The sequence below is a fragment of the Anopheles aquasalis genome, chromosome X (genome assembly GCF_943734665.1).
Source record: "Anopheles aquasalis chromosome X, idAnoAquaMG_Q_19, whole genome shotgun sequence".
Taxonomy (NCBI): Eukaryota; Metazoa; Arthropoda; class Insecta; order Diptera; family Culicidae; genus Anopheles; species Anopheles aquasalis.
Genome location: NC_064876.1, coordinates 103,953 through 114,877, shown reverse-complemented (window position 1 = coordinate 114,877; position 10,925 = coordinate 103,953). Strand labels below are relative to the sequence as shown.

The window sequence follows — 10,925 nt, the reverse complement described above, 5'->3', positions numbered from 1 at the left end:
GTCTAAGTGCGCGTCTTTCGGAACTCCTTCTCAATTGAAGAGCAGTCCGCCTGCTCGTTTCAGTTAGTTATTCGAGAGTGCAAACGGTGGATGCGCCGCCTTGGTGTATAGCAGCAAGTAAACTAGTGATGGGCGCTCGGAATCGCACCAATGATTCCACTCCGATTGCTCCTGCAAAAAATCGGAATCGATTCTGAGCTCGAGCCCGAGTCGACTCCGACCTAGATCGCTTCCGGGAATTTCAGGGGGGAAGTTCGGCAGTAGTGACTGTGCTTCTGCTTTGGTACGGCATTCGCCGTCGATGTTGATTGTTTTGTTTTAGGTTCCGCTTTTGTTTTCGTTTTCGCAGTCTACCTGTCTACCTGGGCTCCCGTCTAGTAGAGCCATGGTCACATAATGAGGGAATTCCCCAAACAATTAAACGTCGATCTTGACCATTAAAGTATAGCGAGACGCCATCGACCACTCAGCCATCGGCGCCTGGCGCCTCTCGATTCCGGGAATTAAGACTTGAGGGGGCAAGTGCGGCGCAGCGCAGTGACTGTGCTTCTGCCTTGGTATAGCCTTTTGCCATTTGCGCTTCTTTTGCATTAAAGAGGAGTTAGCGGCTTTTTTGTTTTGGCTTGGTATTTATTGACCGTGAAAATTATGAGCTATTTGCTGCAATACTCAACAACTCTCGTTGAGCCAAGGTCACAATGAATCAATTCGACAGTTAAACATTGATCATGGGATTGAACCTCCCCCTCTTCAACCCTTCCGTCACAACGTACCGGGAGTCGTCGGGAATCGATTCCGGACTGAGGCCTGTTTTGCCCATCACTAAACTAAACATCTGGTTCACGTGACTTGTACAGCGCAATGCTGTCGCCAAACGTGGGAGTGTAAACGAGTTTTTTGACAGTTAATGTTCACAGAACATTATTTGTTTGTTTACATTAGACGGCATAAGATGTGTACGTTCGCAGGAACAGTTTAATTCGATCCAGTTTCTGGAGGATTCTTTCCGCTGTAGTTGAGGAACGTTGTATTTTCGTTCGATAGTATACGCTGAGTTGGGGCTTGGATCACGGTAATCATGGGATAGCATTTACTACCGAGAAGTACATTCAATTTATTCGCTTTCCTCACCATTTTTCCGCAGCCCGAAACATAACATCCAGCGACCAGGCACGTTAGCAGCGGAACAAACCGACCATCATGTCCTGTATACTGTTTGGAAGAGTGGTAGCATCACGCTTAACCAGAACACGAGCCTGTAGTCATGCCCTAAATACCGAGGTGCTGAACGACGCAAGGCTTTCAAAATTTGTCATCAACTTGGATGAAAAGAATCGAGCATTCCTCGAATATTCGATCGATCAGGAGCGGAAGGTAATCAATTTTCAACACACATTCGTCCCGGACGCCGCCAAGGGCAAAGGTTTGGGAAAGATATTGACGAAGGTAATATTAGTGGCGTCGCACCGCGCTTCCGTAATCTATGGAACTAAGCATCAGTTACTGCTTTTTTCAGGCTGCATTCCAGTACGCCATCGAGCACAACTTGAAGGTAAAGTTAGAATGTAAGTTCACCCAAAAATATTATAAGGATAATGAAACGAAATATGCTGCCTATGTTGCACAATAACAGGCGATTCTCAGGTTTACTGTTATAGTGACATCTAGTTTCCAGTGTGTGGGGCACCAAAGTAGCTACTGGGAACCATAACAAAAGCTTTCTTTATTGATGTGCACGATGTTAATGGGACTGGTAATAGAACGTACAGTATGATTCTACGGAAGAGTGACTTTAATTGTCTTTCTACACAAGGGGGCAACGGGGGGGGGGGGGGGCTTTCTACAAGGTTGGGCAGCATTTTACACCGAATGGTCATGAAACATACGCTCAAACAGCCCTGTTCTAGTTCCCACGGTATGGTACTCGTATGTGTTAGTGACGGATACAAGATAGCTTACTTTGTTTAACAAATTTAACTCACTAGTTCTCCAAGAGGGTGCGACAACAACTAAACTGCTACGTTAATCAGCGCCTAAACCTACCATTCAAAATATATATGGCCTTAATCAAGGGCAACACATGTTCAACAAAACATCCTAGAAATGCATACATTATGAGATCGTGAAAACTAGAGAAATGTTATCGTATCCGTCATCTCGTTCGCTTCGAAATGGAACGGCTCGAACTCTATGATCGGTGCGACTTCCTCTCGCCACCGCAACAGCTTCATTATTATGTCACGCATCCGCTTTAGAATTTCCTTGTCCATCGTCTGGAAGGTGTACGAGTAGCGGAAGAAGATTTGCTCGTACATCAGAAACTCGTTCTTGTTCGAGATGCAGCGCAGCAGAATCGAGATATCGTACAGCGTAAGGTAGCGGCGTACCTCGATCCACTCGTTATATAGATAGTCCATCGCGTACTTCAGAGCCACTTTGTTTTCGCTAATCGATGTCAGGATTTCCTTAGTGTACATGCTGAAGCCCGGATGCCGCAGCAGCCCGAGCAGTCGCTTGATGAGCCGAATCTCGCGCGTACATCCTAGACTCTTCACTAGCATGCGCTGATAGTTGATATCGTCCGTTCGCAGATACTCCTGCTCCACCTGCTTCCACTCGGTGAGCCCACTGTAGCGGATCGTCGTGCACAGAATACGCTGTAGTTGCTCTTCGGGCAGCTCAAACGGTACCATTGTCCGGTTGAATATCTCCTCGAACAGGTTCCGGTGCCGCCTGACGCAGTCATTAACGCCGAGCTTGCACGCCCAATGCACGATCAACTCCTCGACCAGTGGGTTGTAGCGCACCGTATTGCCAGGCCGCCGAATCTCATCGTACTTTGCCACGATAAGATACTCCAGGAAACGCTGCAGTAAAAGAGGGGTGCATAGTTTGTTAGTTCTGCGAATTAGCACCTCTAAAGAGCCGTGGCGAGTGGGTCATTAGCGGCATGTTAGCACGAGCATGACGGCACTCACCTCGACGTGATGGAAATTAGGCAAATCCTCCGTTGCGTGTAGCACAAACTCCAGGTTGCTCAGCACCAGCTTCCAGGGTTGGTAGTCTCCGTTCGCTTTCTTCACAAACGAGACCACATTGAATGCAATCGAGTAATTGAGCAGTCCGAGCCGCGCCAAATTCAAAGCATCGTCCACAATGATTGCGCGAGTCGTATAGGGCAGCTTTTGAAAGTGTCTGTTCAGTACGTGTGCTAGCTGGATCCAGTGCTGCGGTTCGTAGTTCACGCGATAGTAACCTGAAAGTGGAAAAAGAGAAAGAAACAAATAGATCGTCTGATCAATGGCGCGCGGATAGGTTAGACACGTCCGCGCCGTACGCTTACCGATTCCGCTCGGGTTGATAATAATCCACGAGCCGTTGTTGAAGGCCATGCCACTGGATTTAATTTCAAGTAGATTATCGCTATCAGTTAGCCACCGCACCTTCTCAGCGAACAACCGGTGGTTGGTGTTATTGATGAAAGTAACTGGCACCGTCCACAGCTGATCGACCTCCTCCTCGAACGGCAGTGGTATTTGGCGCAGCTCAAAGTACCCCGACGCATTGTTGTGCCGGATGTTGATGATTGGATACTTCTCCAAGCTGCTCCAGCTATGCAAAAAGCTGCTGAACACATCGTCCATCCGGCCGAGGCTATCCCGGGCGAGGATGTCGATCACATCGATTGATTCGCTGTCATTTCGCAAGCGGAAGTAATCGCCTAGAAAGCGATCGAATGCCTGTACGCCCAGCGTGTAATTCATCATGCGCAGCACGCTTAGACCCTTGTACTTGACCAGCTCAAAGTGTGTATCCTCCTCCCAGTGGTTAGTAAAAATGTTAAGCGCGGACGTTTTCGTGTTCATCTCCTCGCGCATGGATCGCAGCCGGCCTTCGAGCAAAAAATCATCCAACACGGTCGATCCAGTGGCCGTTAGCTGAAGATGGGAGAATAGAAGCAGTAGAATCGTTATAAAACAACTAGGAGAAGGGAGCTCCCTCCGGTCGATCAATGGTTGAATGCGCCTTACATTGCGTAACGCTAGCGACTGTAGGTAAAGAGGAATCGACTCGTGCAACCAGTACGTCTCCTTGTTCTTATAGTCGGCCAGATTGTGAATGAGTAGCTTCGCCAGCTCGTTAGCGACCGAAACCTGCACCTGATGAACCCCCGGGATAACCGGTGGAAAGTAGTGATCCGCGATGATGAGCCGTTTCTCGCTGGATAGTATCATACCCTCTTTTATCTCGTAGATCGAGTGGTCCGCGTTCGGTATAGTCACGTAGCGGATCGTCTCGTACGGGAACAGTACGCCCAGGTATTGTTCGTAGATGTGGATGATGCGTGAGAAAATGTCAGTCGTGTTCTTGATGTGCTCGTCGTACCGCGTTCGGGTGTAGGCCAGCAGGCTCACCCGCTGCGTAATGTTGTATCGCTCCGGTACCATATCCGTCACTACGAACCCGATCTCCGAGGCCCGCACCATACCGGTCGTGTTGTAGGTATCTACCACCAGGTCGCCCTCCTCCATCGGTTCCGACATCTCCAGGTTCAGGCTCGACGCGCTATTCATGTTGCTATTCCGCGCAATGTTCAACTCGAACGGTGAGCGAAAGTTGTGATCGTCCATGCACGGATAAAGCCTTCGAGCATTGTTGGGTTCCAGGACCGCCGCGGCAAAGTGTCTGCAATCAGTTCGGTTCGGCACCAACATTAAACATTACACCCACTGCTGAATGAGTGCACCCTAGTGGTACTTACTTGTGCGTCGGTCCATCATCCTCGTAGTGCGTGTAGTAGAGCCCCTTATCATTCGTCATGTTGCCGGTAAAGTTCACCTTGACGATATAGTAGATGTCCTTCTTCATCTCCGTGCCGAGGAAGATGATCATTTTTTCGTTCGACTCGTCAAACTCTAGGTCAAGGATCTTGATCGTGACGAAGTCGTCAGCCGGGAAGACAGGATGGTGGTAGAACTTGGACTTGTCAATAACGGTCGCGTTCTCGGTGCTGTCGCTATTGATCGTGCCTGGTGGCGCTCCGGTCCCATCCTCTATCCCTTTTTCGTCATCCATCACTTCGCTGGCACTGTTCTGTGGATCGTCCTGCTCCCGTTTCTGCTTTGCCGGATCCACCGCGGATGTGGTTCGTTTAATGGATTGGGACGGCATAGCTGGGTTAACCTGGCGGCGTCGGCGCCGATTCAATCGCGGCAATGAGTACAGATCCTCCTCGCTTAGATCCCAGTCAAGATCCTCGTCGAAATCCATGTTTGTCAGCCGGATGCTCTTCAGCACGGCCACATCCTCCATTCGGATTCGCAGGTTCTTTACGTTCAGTTCGATCCGCTTGTTGTTCGGCTTCTTCGACGTCACCGTCACCCAGACGATGCCGCTGTAGCTGAACGGGTTGGTCGTCTCGTTGAACACCGGTTCCACGAATAGCCGGTAGTGCTTCGGGATGACGTGCTTTGGTATGCGCGATCGCTTATCGATCAGGTACGCCCGGTGGTTAAGAAAGTCCTCCAGCGTCAGGTTGGGTTTGTGCTGCCAAATTTAGTTGGATTAGATCAAAAGCCTCCGCATCCTCCTACTACTCATGCTGCTGGTCGTACTATCCCCCCCCCCCCCCCCCACCGTTTCTCTCAAACAACCCTCTCGTCCTACCTCGTACGCGTACTTGGTGCTAAAGAATATCGTGAAGGAGAGGAAGAAGATGAGGACAAACATCAGCACCGCGATACTGATGCCACGACAGATCGACACGAAGCAGCCCCCTTTCCGCTCGTACTCGTCGTTCTCGTGGTCTGCCACCGGTGAGACACCGGTGTACATGTACTCCGACCGAGGCACGATATGGTGATGGATGTCATTATTGTTATTGTTGGACGCGGGTCCGCCATAATGCTGGTAATGCTGCTGCTGCTGATGCTGCTGATGGTGATGCCCGTACGGCGTTGCTGGTTGATGGGCGTAATGCTGGTGGTGGTAAAGGGCGGTCGGTGAGTTTTGTCCGGTGTACCGTAGCACTATCTTGTGGTCTCGTTCCTCCAAGCTCATCGTTACTAGATCCGGAACCCGGGTTCTCAGGTCAGGATCACGGGCAAATGGACCACTTTTAGACAGCAGCCGCCACTCTCGATCGCTCGCTTGTGTTCGTTATAATCGAGTCAAGGAACACGGTACCAAGCACCGGTACCAACGGGTAGATTAAACGCGCACGCGTGACACCGAGTACGCCTCACGCCAACGGATCCAACGCAACTGGGATGCTGCGAAGCAACCCCGCGTTTCGCAGCGAAACGGGCACTCTATTCGATGCCACCTGGGATGCCACCATCTCCTCTTCTCACTTACTTCTCCTTTTCCACCTTCTTCCGCTTTTGTTCCGCTTCTCTTCCTCCTTATTTCCGTGCTCGTTTAGAATTTGTGTGAATGTGGAATATAAAAAAAATAAAACCCCGCCACCGCCTTCCACATACCCACCGTGATCCGATCTATGGTCCGATTGCGATTTATGCGTCCCCTTTACCTACCGCTTTGCTCGCTTGCTTGCTCACTCACGTCTTTGTTCTCTGTTGCTCACACGCTCGTGCAATCGTGTGCCGCGTCCCCTCCATGTAACTCTCTCTCTCTCTCTCTTCTAACTCAGTTGGTTGACACCCCCCCCCCCCCTCCCATCCTCTTCACATTCTCACCAATGCGACATCACCCACGTAGCTCGTTTTGACTCTCGCTCCGGCTGCTCTTCCAGTGGACAAGTGAGTTGTTGTGTTCTTATTCCGCGCTCGGCTACAATGCTGCAACAGCATTTCAAGGCCAACAATAGCTAGGTCGCCCGCCTGCCGGCTTTATTGTTGTTGACTGGCCACAATGGTGGTGGTGGCCAACACAACGAGCGGAAACAACCCGCAGTGGCTGCTGCGACTTATCATCGTGTAAATATCGTCGACGAAACACCACCGCGGACAATCAACCACGGTGATCCAGCAATCATGTCTTCAGACCAGGCAGGGGGAGTGGGGGAGTGCCATTCTAGAAGCTCCGTGCTCATCTCTGCATAGTGCGACAGGCTTCTACCTGAAACGCTGCCGCTTGCTTGATTCGTAAATTACCGCAAATTTAAATCGGAATTGGGGCCCGTAGTACTGCAGATTAGATGATTTCTTTAGGCGGCCTACATTATATTGAAACACTATATTATTGATACCATACTTGCATGCAAACTGATTGACATCAAGTTATGCGCGTTGGCAATGTGGTGATTTTCAAAATGTTTTAAAATTACAGAGGAATTAATCAAAAAAATCCGTCTATAGGCATAATTAACGTACTCGGCAATTTGTCTCATACTGTTTGAAATTATGAAATTTTCAACGGAATCGTTTAAAAACCTACATAGGGTTTAGACCTACAAGGGGTATATTTGGAAACACTGCTTGGACAATTATTTTCTCTTTGTCTCAGTCACTTTTTAAAATTATTTTCCACCACCCATTTCGTGTTTCGTGTATCTCTTCAACATCATCGATAATCATGCATCAATAATATTGGCCATATGAAGTCCGCATTACTCAATAGAGCCACCATCGTTACCAGGGCTAAAACACACAGCACAAAAGTGGATAAATCGAGAGCTAGTAGGGAAGTTTGCTAACTTTGCGCTCTGCTGAGCGGAGAGATCATTTCAGAAGCAACACACGACGCACGACCGATTTGGCTTGGATAAGTTTTGCGTTGCGGCACCTACGACCGTGACCGTGATCGTGGCCGGAGTTGTTCAGTATTTAGTTCCAAATATCGGCAGTATAACTTTCCCATTCTCGCTCGCTGATCGCCGGGAGCAACGGGGTCAAGCGTCGGAGAGAAATGCGCGATTTTTGCGTTCTTCTGCTTCATAATCTTTTGCTGCTTCTTCTTTCTCTTCCACTTATAGTCGCTGTGTGTGGTTGTGATTCATGCAAATCAAAGAAACGAGTTTATCTCGTTTGGCCTGAACCTGCTGCCAACGGCGTTTAGCCATTGGCGACTCTTGGAGACGTTTGTCTCGTTCTAGAGGGATCGAGTTGTGACGATCGCCAGTTCAGCTACCGAGTCGTGGATGTGGATCATCATTTGCTTGAACAGGCGGCAACTGGCGTTTATCCTGTGCGAACGAAGGAGATACGGGATACACAGTGTTGTTGTTGATGACGCTTACGCTGACGATTTTGTATGAGACTAGCATGCGACTCGACATGGCATGTCAGGTAGGCTAAGCTCAATCGTGCATTGTTTAGTTCTACAGCAGATGAAATCTCGGATATTTTGTTGGCATCGGAACATTTTTCTCTCCAATCTTTTTACTGTAGGTGATCTTTTTTTTATGAAAAGATGTATAATTTTTTTAGTCCTGATAATTTCATAGGCAATTGCGGTGCGATATACGCAAACAACAGAACAAACTCTTCTCTCATGTTTCTAGAATCTTCAATGGCTTGACTGGTAATTTATAAAGTGAGCAGCTAAATGCAAGCTAAACGCTTTCTAAGATGATCTCATAAATTAGATACAGTTTGCACAAACCTGTTTGGCACGTTATCGCTAGAAAGTTGACAGAGTCTATTGGTATATCTTTCTATTGTTCGGATATTTTTAGTCTTTTAATTTTTGTTTTGTTTTGTACATATTTTATCTTTCACTATGTAATTGTGAATATATAACATTGCATTTTTGGATCTTTGCAAAATTGTGCTTAGTTTTATTGTAGCGGCCTCGTTACAAGTGCATAAAAGGGGGAGGGCCGTTGACATAATAGCCGAAAATACGATTACTAATACCGTTACTACTCACTTCTCTTCGGCAGTGCGCTCCTCACACGTTCCAGCTGGCGATCGAGATGCAGCTCAGCGTGTTGGCCCCGTTCCTGATGATCGTGCTGGTACGCAGTCCGTTCTATGGAACTGCCGCCTACGTGCTACTGCACTGCCTGTCGACGACGATGCGCTTCTCGGCCACGGCCGAGGATCGCCTCACCCCGTACGTCTACCATGGTGTCCGGCTGACGCAGCTCTACCGCACGTTCAACCTCTCGACAACCGAAACGCTCCACCGCATCACACCGTACCTGGCCGGTTTCGGGCTGGGCTACCTGATGCAGGACACGGAAACGGTACCGCGGGCACGTCCGGAGCGCGGTGTCCGCTGGGCGGGCTGGTTCAGTGCCGGTGTTACCCTGCTCTGGTGCTGGTGCCATAACGCGCCGCTCGACATCGTGCGCAGCGAATTCCAGTACGAGCCGGGCAGTGCGGCCCAGTACGCGCCCAATAGTGCCCCCAAACCCTTCACCGCCTTTATATAGTTCACTAAAGGTAATGGTAACCACACCTAGTCATTAAGTTATTCGCGCATAATTAGTGCGCATACACCAACACGTGTTTATTCGAATAAACAGACGGCACAGACGTGTGTTGTTGTTTCGTGGCTGCGCAGCGCGCGAAGCACGCCCTCCATAAGTTATGCGTTACGGTCGAGTTGCTTCCTTTCTTCGTCCTTCATTGCTCGCGAAAAAGGGGAAAGAAATCATAATGCTGCGTGCCACAGGATGATCGGTGGGTGGCCTACACTTGGAAGGCGTACAACCAGGTAGGATGGGAAAGAAAAGCGCTCTAGAACCGTTAAAATCCTGCGGAAAAGCCGCTCAACTCTTTTCCGCGCGCAGGATCGAAGAATGCGCTCGAAAGAAATCATAATGCTGCGTGCTACAGGGTCTTCAGTGGGTGGGCTACACTTGGAAGGCGTACAACCAGGTAGGATGGGAAAGAAAAGCGCTCTAGAACCGTTAAAATCCTGCGGAAAAGCCGCTCAACTCTTTTCCGCGCGCAGGATCGAAGAATGCGCTCGAAAGAAATCATAATGCTGCGTGCTACAGGGTCTTCAGTGGGTGGCCTACACTTGGAAGGCGTACAAACAGGTAGGATGGGAAAGAAAAGCGCTCTAGAACCGTTAAAATCCAGCGGAAAACCCGCTCAACTCTTTTCCGCGCGCAGGATCGAAGAATGCGCTCGAAAGAAATCATAATGCTGCGTGCTACAGGGTCATCAGTGGGTGGCCTACACTTGGAAGGCGTACAAACAGGTAGGATGGGAAAGAAAAGCGCTCTAGAACCGTTGAAATCCAGCGGAAAACCCGCTCAACTCTTTTCCGCGCGCAGGATCAAAGAATGCGCTCGAAAGAAATCATAATGCTGCGTGCTACAGGGTCATCAGTGGGTGGCCTACACTTGGAAGGCGTACAAACAGGTAGGATGGGAAAGAAAAGCGCTCTAGAACCGTTAAAATCCAGCGGAAAACCCGCTCAACTCTTTTCCGCGCGCAGGATCGAAGAATGCGCTCGAAAGAAATCATAATGCTGCGTGCTACAGGGTCATCAGTGGGTGGGCTACACTTGGAAGGCGTACAAACAGGTAGGATGGGAAAGAAAAGCGCTCTAGAACCGTTAAAATCCAGCGGAAAACCCGCTCAACTCTTTTCCGCGCGCAGGATCGAAGAATGCGCTCGAAAGAAATCATAATGCTGCGTGCTACAGGGTCATCAGTGGGTGGCCTACACTTGGAAGGCGTACAAACAGGTAGGATGGGAAAGAAAAGCGCTCTAGAACCGTTGAAATCCAGCGGAAAACCCGCTCAACTCTTTTCCGCGCGCAGGATCAAAGAATGCGCTCGAAAGAAATCATAATGCTGCGTGCTACAGGGTCATCAGTGGGTGGGCTACACTTGGAAGGCGTACAAACAGGTAGGATGGGAAAGAAAAGCGCTCTAGAACCGTTAAAATCCAGCGGAAAACCCGCTCAACTCTTTTCCGCGCGCAGGATCGAAGAATGCGCTCGAAAGAAATCATAATGCTGCGTGCTACTGGGTCATCAGTGGGTGGGCTACACTTGGAAGG

General features: G+C 49.4%; 2 protein-coding genes across 2 annotated transcripts; one reads left to right on the top strand and one right to left on the bottom strand.

Moving 5' to 3' along the window:
- Nucleotides 1-939: 939 nt before the first annotated feature.
- On the top strand, nt 940-9,483 carry LOC126581563 (uncharacterized). The gene is made up of 4 exons (XM_050245305.1): nt 940-1,072; nt 1,145-1,446; nt 1,517-1,552; nt 8,846-9,483. Exons 2-4 carry the CDS (start codon nt 1,201-1,203, stop codon nt 9,338-9,340), a joined length of 777 nt encoding a protein of 258 aa, XP_050101262.1. The 5' UTR covers nt 940-1,072; nt 1,145-1,200; the 3' UTR covers nt 9,341-9,483.
- Nucleotides 1,639-6,397, bottom strand: LOC126581555 (glutamyl aminopeptidase-like). Its single transcript, XM_050245292.1, has 6 exons — nt 5,668-6,397; nt 4,763-5,547; nt 4,032-4,686; nt 3,344-3,938; nt 2,979-3,256; nt 1,639-2,867 (listed from the first exon to the last, which is right to left on the bottom strand). The coding sequence occupies exons 1-6, from the start codon at nt 6,058-6,060 to the stop codon at nt 2,130-2,132; spliced, it is 3,444 nt and encodes a 1,147-aa protein (XP_050101249.1). The 5' UTR covers nt 6,061-6,397; the 3' UTR covers nt 1,639-2,129.
- Nucleotides 9,484-10,925: the final 1,442 nt, after the last annotated feature.

What these genes read in the sequence shown, in the direction of transcription:
- LOC126581563 (XM_050245305.1), top strand. Translation starts at nt 1,201, where the DNA reads ATGTCCTGTATACTGTTTGGAAGAGTGGTAGCATCACGCTTAACCAGA. An exon ending in TGGGAAAGATATTGACGAAG is followed by an intron (nt 1,447 to 1,516) that starts GTAATATTAGTG and finishes TGCTTTTTTCAG; the next exon opens with GCTGCATTCCAGTACGCCAT. An exon ending in CCATCGAGCACAACTTGAAG is followed by an intron (nt 1,553 to 8,845) that starts GTAAAGTTAGAA and finishes TCTCTTCGGCAG; the next exon opens with TGCGCTCCTCACACGTTCCA.
- LOC126581555 (XM_050245292.1), bottom strand. Translation starts at nt 6,060, where the DNA reads ATGAGCTTGGAGGAACGAGACCACAAGATAGTGCTACGGTACACCGGA. An exon ending in AGTCGCTAGCGTTACGCAAT is followed by an intron (nt 3,939 to 4,031) that starts GTAAGGCGCATT and finishes TCCCATCTTCAG; the next exon opens with CTAACGGCCACTGGATCGAC. An exon ending in CTAATTTCCATCACGTCGAG is followed by an intron (nt 2,868 to 2,978) that starts GTGAGTGCCGTC and finishes CTTTTACTGCAG; the next exon opens with CGTTTCCTGGAGTATCTTAT.